The 20,284-nt window shown below is 47.9% G+C and overlaps 1 protein-coding gene across 1 annotated transcript in view; it reads right to left on the bottom strand.

Moving 5' to 3' along the window:
• The window catches only part of APLF (aprataxin and PNKP like factor), a 472,148-nt gene that overhangs the window by 13,452 nt on the left and 438,412 nt on the right, over positions 1–20,284 (bottom strand). The window contains exon 10 of the mRNA XM_082250272.1: positions 10,531–10,563. Within this exon, the coding sequence (XP_082106398.1) occupies positions 10,531–10,563 (33 nt within the window). The remainder of the gene's footprint in view (positions 1–10,530; positions 10,564–20,284) is intronic.

Raw genomic sequence — 20,284 nt, 5'->3', positions numbered from 1 at the left:
GTCCCCAAAAAGTATCAAAAGTGTCAGTTAGAGTCAGATTTGTCTGCTGCAATATTGCATTCCTGCTATAAGTCGTTGGTTGCCGCCATTACTAGTAAAAAAAATAAATAAATAAAAACTCCATTAATATATACCATAGTTTGTCGACGCAAACTTTGTGCAAACCAATCAATATACACTTATTGGGTTTTTTTTACAATCAAAAATAGGTAGCAAAATACACATTAGCCTAATTTGATGAAGAAAATAAGATTTTTGTAAGACCTTTCCGTAAAATCTTTTTCTCTGATGTCCATTGACAGATACAGCCTCATCTTCATGAGCTGTGTGGGTTATGCTGCCACCTGCAGGAGTAGTCTAGGCCAGGGATCCCCAAACTATGGCCCTACAGCTGTTGCAGAACTACACATCCCATGAGGCATTGTAAAACTCTGACATTCACAGCCATGACTCGGCATGATGGGAATTGTAGTTCCTGAACAACTGGAGGGCCATAGTTTGAAGACCCCTGATCTAGGCAGTACATTAGTACAAAGGTTTAGCATATACACGCCCACGGGGCAGTCCCTCCAGACATAACAATCACAGACACAACCCAGCACATTAGTTCAGTTGCAAAACATCCCCAATTCAGAGGGGCGGGTGCTGCGTCTGTCAATGAACACCAGAGAAAAAGATTTTATGGCAAGATCTTACAAAAATCGTATTTTCTCTTGACAGACGCAGCCTCCTCTTCATGAGCTGTGAGATGTCCCAAAGAAGTATAGGCATGAGGGGTGGGAAAAACGCAACCAGAAAGGAACATAAACTCCAAAGGCTAAACCTAGCCAACTGGGTAACATGAAGCTCAACCAAAACAACATGAGCTCACCCAGGTAAAAGACCCCTAAGAGAATAAGAAAAAAACATTGTCTTATGAAACAGCAGCCTGCAAAACCTTGCGGCCAAAAGAGGCATCCGAAGAAGCTAACAAATCCACCTTGTAAAATTTGGTAAAGGTGTGCACAGACGACCAAGTCGCTGCCTTACAAACTTGTACAACCGAGGCCTGATGGCGAAAAGCCCAAGAAGCACTCTAGTAGAATGAGCCTTCACAGGGAAAGGAGGAACTTGACCCTTGAGTAAATAAGCCTGAACAACAGTCTGCCTGATCCATCTCTAAATGGTTGCAGCGGACGCAGCGAAACCTTTGCGAGGTCCGTTCGTAAGGACAAAGAGAGATTTCCTAAAGGACTCAGTAACCGTCAGATAAACCCTTATCGCCCGAACCACATCCAGAGAGTCCAAGGCAATCTCCTTGGGATGTTGAGGCTTAGGACATAAGGAAGGCAACATGATGACTTCATTAATATGAAAATCCAACACCACCTTGGGGAGAAAAGACGGTTTTGGCCGGAGGATCACTTTATCCCTGGGGACCACCAAATAGGCGAAGGACAGGATAGCGCCAACAATTTAGAAACTCTGCGAGCAGAAGTGATAGCCACCAGGAAGGCAACCTTCTGTGACAAGGAAGGTAGAGACATCTCCCTAATATTCTCAAAGAAAGGCTTCTGAAGAACAGACAAAACCAGATTGAGATCCCACAGCGGTAATGGGGATTTCCTCGGAGGAGCCAGGTGACGCACCCCCTGGATGAAAGTGCGAATCAAGCTATTAGTAGCCAATGGACGTTGGAAGTAAATAGCCAAGGCCGACGCCTGGCCCTTAATAGTTCCCAACGCCAAGCGCTGCTCAACCCCTTTTTGTAAAAAGGCCAAAACCCTAGCTACAGAAAACAAGCGAGGGTGCAGTTGCAGTGATTCACACCAAGAAATGTACGATTTCCACTAACGATGATAGATTTTCCTGGAAGTCGACTTCCTGGCCTTCAAAAGAGTCGGAATCACTGAGTCAGAAAGACATCTATCCTTTAACATCTTGCTTTCAACAGCCAGGCCATTAAAACCAGTGACCGTAAAAGCAGGATGGAAGATCGGTCCTTGAGATAGTAGATCTTCCCGCAAAGGAAAATGCCATGGAGGATCCACGACCATCTTTACCAGCTCTGTGTATCAAGACCACTGAGGTCAATCTGGTGGCACCAGAATGACCGGAATGCCTTCCATTGCCACCCGGTGAAGAAACTGCGGCAGGAGTACGAGCAGAGGAAAGGCATAAATCAGGCGATATTGGCCCCAAGGAGCCACCAAAGCGTCGATGGCGTCGGCCAGAGGATCCTGAGACCTGGCCACAAACCGCTGAACTTTTCTGTTTAGGCAAGATGCAAAGAGATCCACGTCTTGGGTCCCCCACTGGACACATAGGAGATGAAACACCTCAGGATAAAGGGACCATTCCCCTTGATCCAACACCTGACGACTCAGGTAATCTGCCTGCCAATTCTCGAGGAATATGGACTGCCGAAAGAGCCGGAACATTGGCTTACGCCTAAATCAGAATCTTGGCCACCTCCTTGGCCTCCAGTGCACTCTTGGTGCCCCCTTGATGATTGATGTAAGCAATGGCCTTGGCATTGTCTGACTAAATCCAAACTGGAGAGCCGTGTAGCTGACTCGTCCAGTGAAGCAGGCAGAGCTTGACCGGCAAAGAAGACTCGCCCAAGTCCCCTGGGCACAGAGCTTTCCCAGCCATCCACCCCAGCCTGACAGGCTGGCGTCCGTGGTGTCCACTGTCCAAAACACAGGCAGGAATGACTTGCCCCGGCACAGGACAGGAGACTGGAGCCACCAAGAAAGAGCCGCCTTTGTAAGATGGCTCAAGCGAATCTTCTGGTCCAACGACCGAGGATCTCTGTTCCATTTTGCCAGAATCTCCTTTTGCAAGGGTCTCGAGTGAGACTGAGCAAACGGGACTGCTTCAAAGGTCGACACCATCAGACCCCAGGGCCTGCATGCAAGCCCGCAAGGAGGACTGATCGGTCTCCATCAGCAACCTGACTGAGTTTTGCAGCTTCTGAAGTTTGTCCAGGGGAAGAAAAACCCTCACCAGAGCAGAGTCAGGAGTCAGCCCCAGATAAGTGACCCGTACTGAAGGTGTCAGAGTGGATTTTTTTTAATTGATCATCCACCCGAATTCCTGAAGGGTTTGAATCAGGATAGAAACGTTGCCCAGCAGATCTGAGTGGGAGTCTGCTCGCAACAGGAGATCGTCCAGATATCCCACAATTGGGATACCTCGCTGACGTAACAAGGCCAGCACTGGGGCCAGGACCTTAGTAAATACTCTGGGAGCGGAGGCGAGACCAAAGGGTAACGCCACAAATTGAAAGTGCTTCTCTGCCAAAATGGGGACGTGGAGATACGCATCTTTGAGATTGATGGAGGCCAAAAATACCCCCTGATTCAATGATGCCACCACTGACCGAATAGACTCCATTCAAAACTTCTGCACCCGCACAAAACGGTTTAGAGCTTTGAGCGCACCTTGCCCTCTTTCCTGGGGATCGTGGACAGGTTTGAATAGAAACCTTGAGAGCCTTCCTGCGGAGGAACCGGCACAATCACCCTTTAAGCCAGGAGATCTTGCACAGCCTCCCACACATCCATCAAACACCCTGGAGACAGGTGAAGATTTGACTGAAAAAACCTGTCCCCTGGTCGGGACCAGAATTTGATCTTGTACCCGGAACAAATCAGTTTGCGAACACATTCATCCTGAATGAAGGCAGTCCAGGGTTCCTGAAAGAAGCACAGGTATCCCCCCACCCCTGAACTGAGTAAGGGCACCCCTTCATGCTGAAGAGGACTTGTCAGCAGCACCTGACTGACCGGCCATGGGTTTGCCCCAATGCTTTTTAGACCCTCCAGAAGCTCTGAACGGCTTACCTTTTTCTTGCGCCCCAGAGGCACGAAAAAAAAAAACTTGTGAGCAGTAAAAGAAGGATCACACTTAGTACGGAGAGTCTTATCCTTGGAGGATTGAGGGAGGAGAGTACTCTTCCCGAAAGTCAAGCCCTTGATCAACTCATCCAATGAGTCGCCAAACAAACGCTCTCCCAGAAAAGGGAGGTCAGCTAGGACCTTCTTAGAAGCTTGGCCAGCCGACCAACTCTTCAGCCAAACCATGCGTCTCAAGGCAATGCCCACGGCCGAGACCCTGGCCACCAGGGGAGCCGCATCCATAGACGCATCACACAGGAACACCAGAGCCTGGATCACCTGGTCCCAACAGTTCCAGCTGTTCTGGAGGAACAGTCTCGGGGTTCAAAGACTCCTGAAAACCCCTAATCCACACCGTCACCGTCTGTGAAACTAAAACAGAAACAAACACTGGTTTCAAAATGGAACCCGCCGACACATGAAGATGGCGGGAATCCACCTACCTGTCTACCAGGTCCGTAAAGACTGGGGAATCTTCCATGGGCACAAGGGTAGATTTGTTTAATCTGGAGACAGGATGGTCCTCTTTAGGTGGCACCGTCCAACGGTTGGAGACCTTTTCAGCAAAAGGATACCGGTGTTTAAATCGTTTTGGCACAACTAACACGTGCTTAATGCGCTGCCGTTGGTCATTCACAATATCCAGCTGAGACTTCTGGGAGCCAAAAGCCACCCACGTCCCTGCCGGCATGGGCTCATCAGCCAATTTTAAAGTGTCCCATACTGAAATATTCAGGGCTTCCACTAAAGCACTTTTCCGCGCTGCAGCTGAAGAAGACAGGTCCTCTTCACCATCTGACTGTGAGGACAGTGACCCCTCAGGTAGGGGAGCATCTGGGGCGACCTCTTCAGCCTCTGAATCAGAGGACACCTCCATAGATGGAGAAGGCAAAGGCCGTTTTCGGCTATGAACCTTTTTCATGATTAAACCAACTTTTTGGTTTCCAGAGCTGCTGAAATCGCAGCCAGGTGACTGATCTGGACTGTCCAGGAGTCGCACAGAATGGGTCTGAGGGTGATATCACAGCTTGGGACTCCATATTGCAATTTGCAAAAACCGGAGTACTGTTGCTTTAAGAGCGTCGATCGTGGCACCCACCACCGAACACAGCGGTCTGCAGGGAACCCCTTAAACTAAACTGACAGTAGAATGTGCAAGGATACGTCAGCAGGGACCCCAAGTACTGTACCACCTCAGACAAACCGGCCTCCTGATCATTCCAGCAGCTTGGAGAGAAAGACAGGAAGTGACCTCGGCCAGCAGCAGGAAACAAATGCACAGGAAGTGATGTCGTCTGAGGAAAGGTCATGCTGCTCAGCATTGCACAAGAGCTACACAAAAATGGTTCAATACAGATCAATAGGAAGTTCAAGGAAAAATGGCTGCCCCATGCAAATTTGTTGGTAAAAATTCACATTGCCTATACTTAAGATGGCGGCGCCCATGGGGAGCCATGCGGCCAGAGACGGCCACATGGAGGCATCAGGAACCACAACAGGAACCAGCAAGCCCAAGGTACCATGTCACCCCCCCCCCCCCCCCAGGGCGCCAGGTGCTTTAGACACACAGCCACTGCAGGGACAGGGAAGGGGGGAGGATAGGACACACCGACTGGGCACTGGGACGGCCAGGGGGATCTTTTGGGAGGCACAAATAAAATTATCCCCAAGAGAGGGCCCACATCCCCCCAAGGTCAGCAGGGGCAAAGGGGGGCACATTTACTCACCATACAATGGACCGGGTGGGCTCCGCTCCAGGCAGACTGCCTCCCACCCAAAGTGGGGGTGCTGCCAGTCGAGGGGTACACTGCGACTCAGGGCATTCCAGGTCATCACGTTCCGGCAGGGTATTCGCTCGCAGGCTTGTCCCCATTGGGAAAAGAGGCACTGTCGAGGCTAGGCCTAGGTTGAGACTACAACCTGCTCACGCTCGTAGGGCAGGCTGGGGGGACCATAAGGATCTAGATTATCCAGTGCGAAGCCCCAGTCGGCATCGTTGTTTGTAGATCACCAGGAAAATTCTTCCCTGAACACTAGCTAGCAAGTGAATAAAGAGAAATAAAATATTCTGAAAAGAACACAAAACTGAGACCGGGTCCCAGCAGGAAACATAGGTTCTACTAAAAAATTATTTTTTTTTTCTTTAAATCGTCTGTCTTTTTTTATATCTTTTTTTGCATCTTTTTTATAGTGCAAATAATAAAAAAAACGCAGAGGTGACCAAATACCACCAAAAGAAAGCTGTATTTGAGGGGAAAAAGAACATCATTTTTTTTGGGGTACAGTGTCTCACGACTGCGAGATTGTCAGTTAAAGTAAGACAGTGCTGTATCGCAAAAAATGGCCTGGTCATGAAGGGGGGTAAGGCTTGGTGCACATTGGAGCGATGGAAGACAGTGCATGAGATTCAAACCACACTGCTGTGCAAATCACATGCGATGACTGTGCGATACAAATTTCATTTGCATTCCATTCGGACCAAACTCATGCAGGACCCCTTTTTTGGTCCGCACGAGAATCCGATCGCATAGGTGTTCACACCTATGTGATCAGATTCCTGTCCGCATTGACAGTTCGCACTGCGATATGCAAACCGATCTGGGGGTGTCAATAACTTTGCATTGACACTGCGAGTCTGGTGCAATGCGGAAATCCGCAGCCGATTCACAGGGTTTCCCACATCGCACCAATGTGAACCGAGCCTTAAATATTTTTGGAGGTCAAGTGGTTAAAATAGAACAGCAGCATGCATGCCATAATATACAGTGCTCAGCATACAGTAAATGAGTACACCCCAACAGATTTGTCAGAAAACCTTACTTTCATTTCAGAATTAACATTTTCTATGGGGTACTATATTAAAAAATACTTCCATTGCAACCAAGATTTGACAATTTGCACACAAAAAAAAGTATTTTTCCTAACAAATTCATTCATTCAAGACCATGTTGCTAAAATTAATACACCCCAATAAAAGTCTTAGGAGCAAAGCTATATTTTAGACAACAAAATCCCAATTAACAAGAACTCTACTAGAAGTGAGTCTAAGGAACGATCTCCAAAAGATGGATGCACTCAGAAGCTCCTACACTGTGGTGCAATAGAGTGGAATACATTTTTAACATGGAAAGTCTCTCTAGTAGAGAAGAAAATAAGTTAGAGGCCTTTACAGTTAAATGGAAAGGATGGAAAGAATTTAAAGAAACCAAGAATTATATACGACTTTGGGAAAAGTAGACTAGTCTTTGGAGAGGGTAGGGTTGGGGGTGGTTAAGGGGTTATTCAAGGGAGTGTATTCAAGATTGAAGGGAACGGTTTTATATTTTCTTTCTCTTATTGTCAATATTTTGTAATGTGTTGGAATACCTTGTATGACCTAAATAAATTAATAAAAAAAAAACTAGAAGTGAGTCTAATTATTCATTAAACAGGTGTCCAGCAGATAGTTGATTTTAAAAGGGCGTTACTTAACAAAGAAAACCCCTTTCACATTTCATGCTGTCAGCAATAGCACCACATGGAAGGAAAATGTCACAAGGCCTGAGAAAGAAATTTCTTTACACAAAAAAGATGAGAGCTACAAAAAGATCAGCAAAGCTTTACTTAACAGTCAGAATACTGTAGCAAAACTGATACAAAAACGTAAAAAAAGATGGAACTGCAACCATCTCACAGAGACGCCCAGGCCGTCTACGGAAGTTAACACCTCAACAGGAGCGTCTTCTGATAAGAAGGGTTGAAGAAAATAGCCATGCAAGTTCACTACAGTTAGCTAAAGAAGTATAAAGCCAAACTGGGGTGATTGTTTCTCATGACAAAGTACGGCGTACACTGCAGAGGAATGGCATGTATGCACAAAAAAGCTCACCTAGAAATTGTCAGGGCTCAGGCTGAAAAAGAAGACTACTGGGACTCTGTACTTTGGAGTGATGAGACCAAAATAAATGCTTTTGATACTGATGGCTTCAAAACTGTATGTTTCAAAAGTGAGAAGTACAAAGAAAAATGCATGGTGCTTACAGTGAAAAATGGTGGTGCCGTGTCCTTCTCTGGGGCTTCATATGTACTGCTTAGGGCTGCGCATCTTTACTTACCTCACGATTCGATGCAATTACGATTATTAGGGTCGCTATTCGATACGATTCGATTCCGCGATGCATCACGATGCATCACGATTACTGCCCATGCCCAGCCCACTGCCCAGCCCACTGCCCAACGGTTTTCAAAACTTTATAAAAAAAAAAAAAAAACATCAAGCATTAAATAATCATTTTTATTTTCATTTGCTTTTAAAGGACACTCTTGTCACACTACAGGAGAGGGTCAGAGATGTCACACTACAGGAGAGGGTCACAGACTGCAGACACACTACAGGAGAGGGTCACAGACTGCAGACACACTACAGGAGAGGGTCACAGACTGCAGACACACTACAGGAGAGGGTCACAGACTGCAAACACACTACAGGAGAGGGTCACAGACTGCAAACACACTACAGGAGAGGGTCACAGACTGCAGACACACTACAGGAGAGGGTCAGAGACTGCAGATACACTACAGGAGAGGGTCAGAGACTGCAGACACACTACAGGAGAGGGTCACAGACTGCAGACACACTACAGGAGAGGGTCACAGACTGCAGACACACTGCAGGAGAGGGTCACAGACTGCAGACATACTACAGGAGAGGGTCAGAGACTGCAGACACACTACAGGAGAGGGTCAGAGACTGCAGATACACTACAGGAGAGGGTCAGAGACTGCAGATACACTACAGGAGAGGGTCAGAGACTTCAGACACACTACAGGAGAGGGTCAGAGACTGCAGATACACTACAGGAGAGGGTCACAGACTGCAGACGCACTACAGGAGAGGGTCAGAGACTACAGATACACTACAGGAGAGGGTCAGAGACTGCAGACACACTACAGGAGAGGGTCACAGACTGCAGACACACTACAGGAGAGGGTCAGAGACTGCAGATACACTACAGGAGAGGGTCAGAGACTGCAGACGCACTACAGGAGAGGGTCAGAGACTACAGATACACTACAGGAGAGGGTCAGAGACTGCAGACGCACTACAGGAGAGGGTCACAGACTACAGATACACTACAGGAGAGGGTCAGAGACTACAGATACACTACAGGAGAGGGGCAGAGACTGTAGACATGATACAAGAGACGGCCAGCAGGAAAGTATGATAGCTTTTTTATTTTATAGAAAAAAAAATAATAATACCCTTTAGTATCACTTTAACAAATCATTGCTGAGTCTTTTGGTAGCAACTTAGATAGAATGCAGGTCAACAACATCAATGAAAGAAAAAAAAAAAAGGAAGGCATTCTATCTACAAGTATACTACTTGTAGATAAGTGGATGTTTCCAGGTGGGAAAGTTTATAGGGAAATCTTAGGAAGAACTAGACAGAAAAAAGCCCCAATGTGATAGGCACAGCAGTACACGGACTGGAGGTACAGCAGATGTGGGGGATGGGCCACTTCTATGCTGCACTCACTCACTCCTCACTTACTTTTAGCATGACAGGCTGGTCTCTCATCTTCCGAGGACTCCTAGCAGTGCACCCCTCCTCCTCCTCCCCTCGCAGCTCATTTCCTGAAGCAGACTGTTTCTTCCGAGGGATGTGATGATAGCTGCAGCCATGTCTGTGTCGGCTTTGAGCAGGACTACACCCGCCCATGGGGGAGGTGAGAGCTACAAATTCCGAGGAAGGGGGGAAGCGTGGTGGGGGCTGAGGCTACACACCATCCAATGAGAGGGCAACAGCGCCGGATGCAGCCAGGCCACCGCTGCATATTAATCCAGCAATGACACTTCTGTGGAGGGAGGGAGTTAGGGGGGAGGAGCCAGGAATCGATTATTCAGGGTTCCCGCATCGATGCAGAATCGCGAAGGGTCGAATCGCGATGCATCGATCTTTCGATTATATTCCGCAGCCCTAGTACTGCTGGTGTCGGGGAGTTTCATTTCATTGATGGTATTGATGAATTTACAGGTGTACTGCTCTATATTAAAAGAGAAGATGCTATCATCACTCGTGTACTTTTCCAACATGACAATGATCCAAAACACATGTCTAAGGCCTCTGTTGCATTTCTGAAGAAGAACAGGGTGAAAGAGTTTCAGTGGCCAAGTATGTTTCCTGATCTGAACCAAATCGAACACCTATGTGGAACTCTGAAGAGACAAGTTGAGCATCACTATCCATCCAGCATCCAGGCTCTAAAAAAGGTTGTTCTTAAAGAATGGAAAAAGATAGAAGCTGCAGTATGTCGCCAACTTGTTCATTCCATGCCTAGAAGACTCTGTGCTGTCCTTACAAATCATGGAGATCATAAAAAATACTAAATGTAGTAGTTTTTGTTGTGGGTGTCCTCATTTTTGCATCAACTAATTTGAGTAAAACTGAAGATTTTGTAATCCAAGTTATATTATTAACCTTACTTTCATGTAATGAGCTAAACAAATGTTCTATAGAAACTCAGTTTTGTCAAAATGTTGGAAATTGTTCTTGTGTTCATTAAGATATTAAAATCTTACTTTTCAAAAGGGGTGTACTCATTTATTCTGAGCACTATATATAGCACTGTGTATTTAAAATAGTAAATTATATAGACACAACACATACCTTTCTTTGTGGTTCTTTTCCTCAGCCGCCTGCCTAAATAAAAAAAAAAAAATACAATGTTTAGGGACATTTTGATGAGCAGTTCCCATAACCACTATTTCAGATCTGCTATTTGAAGGTCTTTCTCTGACGATTAAAAATTTTAATTCTCTGACATTTTTTTTACTGCATTTGACTGGTTGTTATGAGTTATCTAACAGTTTCGGAAAAAGAGGGCTCATATTGACAAAAAATATGTGAAAGAAATAATGATAAAAATAATAATAATGAATAAATGATGAATAATTACATGAAATTGGAAAAGTAAAAATAAGATTACTAGTAAAGAATATGTTGGATAAAATGTGGCAGTATATGCTTTGGATCTGCTGGAACTGAAACCAGGAGACCAGTGTTCTTTCAGATGAACCAATACATTGGGGGTGGAATAATAGCATGGGAAAATACCCAGTAGCTATAGATGTAAAAAGGTTGAACTCTATGTATGGTGTACCTGAACAGCAATATTAGAAGTTATATTAGTGTGTTGGTTTCTATTTCCTTATTCAGGCCCCCAGGAACCAAAGTATCAAGGGTATAAATCCAGTATGTTTCTCTCTGGCAGAGGTGTTTGAAGCGTTTTGCTGTTGGGAAAGTATTGGGGATGGATTCGATTATCCAGACCTTGAGGCCCAAAGATGACTTCTGGTGGTGTTTAAGAAAATGACGAGGAACGCTGTGCTTGTCACATCCACCTTCTACAAAGCGCTGGTGTTTCTTGAATAGTTTCCTCAAGGTACGGATTGTCGACCCACATAATGTGAGCCACAGGGCCAGGGAAGGCAGTAAACCACAAACTCAGTGGAGCATTTAAAGAAGTTCTTGATGGGGTAGGTGCGATCTTTTACTCTAAATTCCTTTTGTCCGTGGGTCACATGTTTGCATGTTAGTCAGAGTGTTTTACGGCACTGGTACATGCCTATCAGGGGGATAAGGCATGGTCTGGTGTCATTTGGTCCTGGTATACATTTTAATATGCTGGAATCTACCAGGCTTTTGATTTTTTTGGCTTTCCTATAGGCTACCTTTGGTTTGGACGGTAAGATGTCTTTGAGATGAGGATCCTCCGTTAGTATTGGCCAATGCTTTGTCAGAACTCTTTCCATCTGTTTGAATTTGGCATGGGACTGTGTTACAAAATGGGGTGCACTGTCTGGGTTATCCTGCGTTCTTTCTTTCGTCTGTTTGGAACCTGCTAAATATGTGGTATAGGATTCATCCAAAAGGGGTTCTTGGAATTGCTTTTCAGTCAATTTTTGTTTCAGTGGTGCACTTTGTTCCATGTAATCCTTCCATTTAGTGCAATTCCTCTGCAGCCTGCAATATTGGCTTTTTGGGATATTTTGAATCCATCTGGGGTGGTGGCAACTGCTATAGTGTAAACATGAATTGCCAGCTGTGGGTTTAGTGTAATTTTTGGCTTGAATTGTGCTGGTAGAGCATGAGATTATGGATAGAGAACCAAGGAATGCCCAGGATGATAGGGAACTTGGGCGATGTGATCAGCTGAAAGCTGATAGTCTCCCGATGGTCAGTCTCAATTAGGAGTTCAAGTCGGATGGTCTCATGGGTCACAGGTCCTGAAGGTGTGCCATCCACAGTTTCCATATAAATCAGGGCAAATTTATTTCTGCTTTGAATGTTATTATTTTGGGCAAATTCAATGTCCATGAAGTTCCCCTCGGCCCGAGTCCAGCATAGCAGAGCAAGGTATTTCACTGCTTTCAGCGATAATCTTTATAGGGATGACAAAATGAGAGTATAACAAATTAAATTTATTTGCTTCTTGAATCAAAGGAGAGACAGACAATTGAGTCTGGCAAACTCATCTTTTACTTGTTCAGAAAGTCCTTGACGAAACTGATTTTTTTGCGCTGCTGGATTCCAATTGGTGTCTGAAATCCAACGTCGGAATTCAGTTGTGTACTCTGCAACAGAGCCCCTACCCTGCCGTAAATTGTGCAATTTTGCCTCAGCAGTAGTGCAGCGGTTAGGGTCATCAAAAACTTGATTCATAGCAGCCACAAAATTATTGAAATTATCCAGGATGACATCGTCTTTCTCCACATAAGGGGAGGCCCAGGCTAAGGCAGGAGGTTGATGATAAACAGCACCTTTTTCCTGTCAGAAGTAAATGCAGCAAGTTTCATCTCAAAGTATATACGACATTGATTAGGGAAACCTCTATAATTGCGATGGTCTCCATTAAACTTGAGTGGGAGGGGCATCTGTGTGTTAGTATCAACCGCAACAGCATCTCGAGAACGCATGTCCCGCAACTGTCTATGCAGATCAAGGATGTCCTCTTGTATCCCTTTCACTTCCGTTTGGAACTCTATCGACCAACTTGAGCACAACCAGCCTGCTGGATCTTACACGCAATTATCACTAGCGTCAGGTATAGCCACTAGTAATTATTGCTATCTTTTCTAACTTTGTGCCGAGTATGGCATGCAAAAGCAGTGTAGGAAGTCAAGACATGTAGAGAAAATTAGGGCTTGATACATACAATGCATGAAACAATGGGAAGAGGAACCCTAGCAACAAAAGCCAATTTCTAAAAAAAAAGGAAGGATAGATAAAATGCAAAGAAGATTTGGCAGCAGTATTTGTATTGAAATTTGTATTGTTGATAAGCATGTCTCATGATGAATCATGGGAGATGGATTTTCACAGTGATAGCATATGAGAAAATGCTAAAAAGACTAATAAGACATGCACACGGAAATAAGCAGTATTGTTTCTGCCAGAAATCGGCCTCTTAAATGCCTCTAATGTTGCAATATGTATGTGTGTTCATGCACAGTTATGCACATATGACGTTTGAGCGTAAATTAATTCTACTAGGCAAAATATTCATTTATTCTAGCCACTGGAATATATTTACACATCCATGCATGTGTTTATGTGCATTAACGCACATTTTTACCGCTCATAAGCTCCTCTCAGAACACTCCTTTGGTGCCCCCTTTAGTTTTTGGTGTAAATTCTTCTCTTCAAATACTCATGTAAATGCCTATGTGTGCAAGGCTATATAGGCTAAAATAGAGGTGCTTTTACAATAGATACAAACAGAAAACGCTGAATGCCTGTATATGAGGCCCTAACGTGTATTTCAACTCAAAATCAAAAATATATTGCCGTTTATCAGCAGTCCTTTGAAGTATTAGTCTTGTTTTCCAAGCTTTTTACCTGTTAATTCTGTGAATGACACATTTAATGTCACTTGTGGCTACGTTTAGGTCTCCAGTGTATCTTTGGAAGGAGCTATGGTTATCACACGGGCTGGAATTCAAACATGTCTGCCTTTTTCATGTTTATTACATGTTGGATTGATGAAGGTAGTAGTTTACACAAAAAAGTTAAGGATATTTGTGCTTTCTTTTCAGCTCTCAAGAAGTGACAAGAACACTGCATCTCTGATAAGATCAACAGGTATGTTTTGCATTGGTGAAAATGTTCTTAGCCTGAGAAAAAAAAAACTAATAATAATTATTGCTTCAGGGTTTAGATATGCCCTAAAGAGAAAGAGCATAGCATGAGAGAAGTCCTGAAAGTGTGAAAAGGAAGTGGTTGCTAAAGTAGAAAGAATATTTTGACCTGAAAAAATCTTCCATTTGTGTTTAAGTTGTGGGGTCTATCTATTGCCTGGTTTTACAGCCCAATGTGAATTTTAACCTATTCATCCCGACTGTACGTGTGTGTGTGTGTATATATATATATATATATATATATATATATATGGCCTCTCAGCGGGTGGGCCTCAACGCCGAGAGACCACATATATACGTATCAAAATGTAATACTGTGCAGATAGCGCACTCCCGGCACAGTTACCAGCAGGGGCTTACTGATCATGTGACCACTGTGACAGCCAATCAAGGTGGTCACATGACCAAAATGCTCACCTCCCAACATCTGAAACCTCTCAAAGGGTCGGGAGGTGTCAGCGCTAAGAGGTTAAGGTGGGAGTAACTTCCTATGCATGAATTTTACCTATAGGTAAGCCTATAATAAGGCTTACCTATAGGTACTGTAAATATCAGCTAAACATGCACCGTTTAGGAGATATTTACTGTAGATGCAGCCGGTGACATCACCAGCACATGCGGTCTGAAGGAACGGCATACTTGTGCCATTCCTTCAGAGTCCTATACCGGAAATGGTGGCTCCTGCACACATGCACGGGAGTGACGTCATTGCGGCTTAGGCCACTCACACAGCGGAAGTCTGCGAACACGGAATGAACACCGGGTGAAGATGGAAGCCCATTCAGAGGTGACAGTGTGCTGCTGGAGGGTTTTGTTCTAAGGTAAGTTTCACATAATGTGCTAGTATGTAATGCATACTAGTACATTATAACATTGCCTTGCAGGTTAAAAAAAAATATATATATATATATATATATCAGCGGTTTACTACCGCTTTAAGTAATGATTGGGTTATATACCCAAGGAGGCAAAACATAACTCTTTTTTGATATAAAGTTTTTACCATTACCTGATGAGGCCAATTCTCGGCTCTTCTAACTTGGAAAAACTTGGACAGGGTGTGTTTCTGTAGGGGGGTTCCCCTTTACTTATGATGTGTAGATGCAGTCACAGGATCCATTAACTCTGTTTTCCACAATCCTGTGGGATCCTGTACACGCTCAGGAGGTATAAACTGCTCTCTCTCCTGCCCCCTGATGCGGCCTTGTGGAGAGTCCACAACTGATGAGATAGCAGTGAGTGAGCATGTGAGCTGTCATAAGTTGATGGGTCCTCCTATGTCAGTCTACAAGCATAAGAGTACGCAGCTTCCTTCAAAGCCCCAGTCACTACATAGAGCACTATACCAGCTGTGTCCAAAGTTCTCCTGTGATCCTGTGTATCTAGGTCAGATACTCTTTCTGCCACTAACCTGTGGGGTTAGTTTGGGGATCCCTTCAGCTTCCCCACCTTAACTACCAGAAATGTCTTACCTACCTATAATAGAGTTGTCCCATGGGAAACGCAAGTAGCCATTTGCCCCGGCTGCTTATCTGTCTCTACATAGTTTCTTATGCTGCTCCCAGGCAGCCCTGGTAATGCAATCTCTTAATTCTCTGTTGTAAAACTGCTCTCTGTTCAACCCACTGGTGCTCAGAGAGACTGACCCTGATGAGACAGCATTGACTGGACATATCTTGCTAGGTGACTGCTCATTTTGTGCTAAACCAGGCATGTGGGCTGCCTGCTTTGAGCTGAAAACCAGCTGTGTTCAGAGTGCCTAGCCTAACTTGGGATGGTCCAGTGCATGCAGACATTATATTGTGTATCTGGTGTAGAGGCTCTTCCTGCCACTACGCTGGGCAGCAGGTCTGAGGATTTATTCAGCTGCCCACCTGGACTACCAAAATATGTGTACCTCCCTGCGATAGAGAAGTTGCTCCATGGTAAATGCAAGTTGCCATTGGCACAGACTGCTTATCTTAAATCAACAGACAGCAGAGGGTGCTATCTAAGTGTAGTAAACATATACTTATTGAATAAAATGACAATTGGTAACTCACATGCATCAGAAGAATAAGCACCTGTCAACAGTATCTCAATCTGACAGTCTGCTGCTGAAACCACAGTATCACAGATGCAGGGAATCCATCCACAAAGTGCAGCTAGCAGCATTGACCCAGAGACAACCAGGAAGTAGGGAAGCTCCTTTGACAGTATGGGAGCCAAGTCAGTGACATCAGACTACACTTAGATTGCTCTCTCTGCTGTCTGCTTGTTTGTTACTCTAGAGTTCTCTTCAGTCTCATGAAGTAATGCACTGAGTGCTTTGAAGCCAGTGGAAATTAACCCCTGATGTACCTGCAGGGCTGGAGCAAGAATTTTTGACACCCTAGGCAAAACCTAATTTTGCCCCCCCCCCTCCGCTCCTGACTGCACCCCCTTTGCCCCTGCCTATGTATATGGTGGAGGTGGCGGGGTGGATATTTTTACGGCGCCTCTCCACCTATTTCTTCAGCCGTGATCCTCGGGCCTGCACTTGTGCCTCTGGACCCGGCCTGAACACAAATAGTAGCGGCACCGGCTCACTTCCTCATGCCAGCCATGGTCCACAGGTATACGGACAGGCTAGGGTAGTATATAGACAGGGATCAGTCCAAGACAAGAGGCTGCAGCGCAGGCAGGGGTCTACTACCCATGTGTGTCAGTGCCAGCCCTCCCCACTGGGGGGGGTCTCATGTAGACACTTCCAGCTGTTAAGCGCCCCCTGCAGACAGTGTGGGGTTGGGGCTTGGAGGTGTGTGTGTGGGGGGTAGGGGAGGCTGGTATCTGTACATGCATCACTGGGGATCCTCTGCAGCAGATCATCAGCTGTTACCGATACCCTTCACTCAGCTGCCATTACCTGGGATGCTGGATCCACCATGTGCCAGCCTGGACAGGGGAGATATGGATCTCAGTGGCAGATATTCCAATTTGCTCCCCCTTCCTGAATGCATAAACTGTCATTAAACCATATTATAACTCCCAGCATTGATGCCAGTGGATGCATTAATAACCCCAATACAGTTATCAGTGGACGCAATATTAACCCCCAACACAGGTATCAGTGGATGCAATATTAACCCCCAACACAGGTATCAGTGGACGCAATATTAACCCCCAACACAGGTATCAGTGGATGAATTAAAAATCCCCAACATTGAGGTCAGTGAACGCACTAATAATTCCCAGCACAGATGTCAGCATTATTAACCCCCTCCCCCAAATTGGTGATAAGTGGCATTGAAATGTAACCCCCCATGACCACCAATGTGAGGGGAGGGGGTTATTAATACTGGCATTACCACAAATGCAGAAGGGGGAGGTGGGTAAAATGTCAATGTCATGAGGACAATGCAAGGTGGGGGCTGGGGGGGTTAACTTTCACTGCCACTTACTCCCCCCAGCCCCCACCTGCATCGGTGGACATGGCAATATTAACCCCCTCCTCACTTACAGCCTGCTCTCCAGTCCCATTCTCTTAGTACTCTGTCAGTTAGGTACAGTCAGTTAAGCTTACCTCAGCTCCTGGTCGTCAACATCTCCCTCTGAGTTGCAGTGGGTGGCCGGCGCACTGGCGGCAGGTGGTTCAGACAGTTGGCGGGCGGCTCAGACATGTAGGCGGGTGACAGGTGAGGCAGGCAGGCAGCTCAGACATGTAGGCGGGTGTCAGGTGAGGGGGGTAGCAGGGTGTCCGGTGTTAGCAGGGTGTCAGGTGAGGGGGGGTAGCAGTGTGTCAGGTGAGGGGGGTAGCAGGGTGTCAGGTGTGAGGGGGTAGCAGGGTGTCAGGTGAGGGAGGGGGTAGCAGGGTGTCAGGTGAGGGAGGGGGTAGCAGGGAGTCAGGTGAGGGGGGGGGGGTAGCAGGGTGTCAGGTGAGGGGGGGTAGCAGGGTGTCAGGTGTGAGGGGGTAGCAGGGTGTCAGGTGAGGGGGGTACCAGGGTGTCAGGTGTGAGGGGGTAGCAAGGTGTCAGGTGAGGGGGGTAGAAGGGTGTCAGGTGTGAGGGGGTAGCAGGGTGTCAGGGGGTGTCAGGTGTGAGGGGGTAGCAGGGTGTCAGGTGAGGGGGTAGCAGGGTGTCTCAGGTGTGAGGGGGTAGCAGGGTGTCAGGTGAGGGGGGTAGAGGGTGTCAGGTGTGAGGGGGTAGCAGGGTGTCAGGTGAGGGGGGTAGCAGGGTGTCAGGTGTGAGGGGGTAGCAGGGTGTAAGGCAGTGTCAGGTGTGAGGGGGGTAGCAGGGTGTGAGGGGGGTAGCAGGGTGTCAGGTGTGAGGGGGGTAGCAGGGTGTCAGGTGTGAGGGGATAGCAGGGTGTCAGGTGAGGGGGGGTAGCAGGGTGTCAGGTGGGGGGGTAGCAGGGTGTCAGGTGGGGGGGTAGCAGGGTGTCAGGTGTGAGGGGGTAGCAGGGTGTCAGGTGAGGGGGGGGTAGCAGGGTGTCAGGTGTGAGGGGGTAGCAGGGTGTCAGGTGTGAGGGGGTAGCAGGGTGTAAGGCAGTGTCAGGTGTGAGGGGGGTAGCAGGGTGTGAGGGGGGTAGCAGGGTGTCAGGTGTGAGGGGGGTAGCAGGGTGTCAGGTGTGAGGGGATAGCAGGGTGTCAGGTGAGGGGGGGTAGCAGGGTGTCAGGTGGGGGGGTAGCAGGGTGTCAGGTGGGGGGGTAGCAGGGTGTCAGGTGTGAGGGGGTAGCAGGGTGTCAGGTGAGGGGGGGGTAGCAGGGTGTCAGGTGTGAGGGGGTAGCAGGGTGTCAGGTGAGGGGGGTAGCAGGGTGTCGGGGGTGTCAGGTGTGAGGGGGTAGCAGGGTGTCAGGTGAGGGGGGGATAGAAGGGTGTCAGGTGTGAGGGGGTAGCAGGGTGTCAGGTGTGAGGGGGGTAGCAGGGTGTCAGGTGAGGGGGGGTAGCAGGGTGTCAGGTGAGGGGGGTAGCAGGGTGTCAGGTGTGAGGGGGTAGCAGGGTGTCAGGTGAGGGGGTAGCAGGGTGTCAGGTGAGGGGGTAGCAGGGTGTCAGGTGTGAGGGGGTAGCAGGGTGTCTCAGGTGTGAGGGGTAGCAGGGTGTCTCAGGTGTGAGGGGGTAGCAGGGTGTCAGGTGAGGGGGGGGTAGCAGGGTGTCAGGTGTGAGGGGGTAGCAGGGTGTCAGGTGTGAGGGGGTAGCAGGGTGTCAGGAGGTGTCAGGTGTGAGGGGGGTAGCAGGGTGTCAGGTGTGAGGGGAGTAGCAGGGTGTCAGGTGAGGGCGGTAGCAGGGTGTCAGTGGGTGTCAGGTGTGAGGTGGTAGCAGGGTGTCAGGTTAGGGGGGATAGCAGGGTGTTAGGTGAGGTGGTAGCAGGGTGTCAGGTGAGGGGGGTAGCAGGGTGTCAGGTGTGAGGGGGTAGCAGGGTGTCAGGTGAGGGGGTAGCGGGTGTCAGGTGTGAGGGGGTAGCAGGGTGTCTCAGGTGTGAGGGGGTAGCAGGGTGTCAGGTGTGAGGGGGTAGCAGGGTGTCAGGTGAGGGGGGGTAGCAGGGTGTCAGGTGTGAGGGGGTAGCAGGGTGAAAGGCAGTGTCAGGTGTGAGGGGGGTAGCAGGGTGTCAGGGGGGTAGCAGGGTGTCAGGTGTGAGGGGGGTAGCAGGGTGTGAGGGGGTGTCAGGTGTGAGGGGGTAGCAGGGTGTCAGGTGAGGGGGGTAGCAGGGTGTCAGGTGGGGGGGGGTAGCAGGGTGTCAGGTGTGATGGGGTAGCAGGGTGTCAGGTGTGAGGGGGTAGCAGGGTGTCAGGTGTGAGGGAGTAGCAGGGTGTCAGGTGAGGAGGGTAGCAGGGTGTCGGGGGTAGCAGGGTGTCAGGTGAGGGGGGTAGAAGGGTGTCAGGTGTGAGGGGGTAGCAGGGTGTCAGGGGGTGTCAGGTGTGAGGGGGGTAGCAGGGTGTCAGGTGAGGGGGGTAGCAGGGTGTCAGGTGAGGGGGTTGCTGGGTGTCAGGTGTGAGGGGGTAGCAGGGTGTCAGGTGAGGGGATAGCAGGGTGTCAGGTGAGGGGGTAGCAGGGTTTCAGGTGTGAGGGGGTAGCAGGGTGTCTCAGGTGTGAGGGGGTAGCAGGATGTCAGGTGAGGGGGGTAGCAGGGTGTCAGGTGAGGGGGGTAGCAGGGTGTCAGGTGTGAGGGGGTAGCAGGGTGTCAAGTGAGGGGGGGTAGCAGGGTGTCAGGTGTGAGGGGGTAGCAGGGTGTCTCAGGTGTGAGGGGATAGCAGGGTGTCAGGTGAGGGG

The sequence above is a fragment of the Pelophylax lessonae genome (assembly GCF_965119305.1).
Source record: "Pelophylax lessonae genome assembly, chromosome: 3".
Classification (NCBI taxonomy): Eukaryota; Metazoa; Chordata; class Amphibia; order Anura; family Ranidae; genus Pelophylax; species Pelophylax lessonae.
The sequence above is the reverse complement of the archived record's forward strand: the minus strand, read 5'-3'. Positions and strand labels throughout refer to the sequence as shown.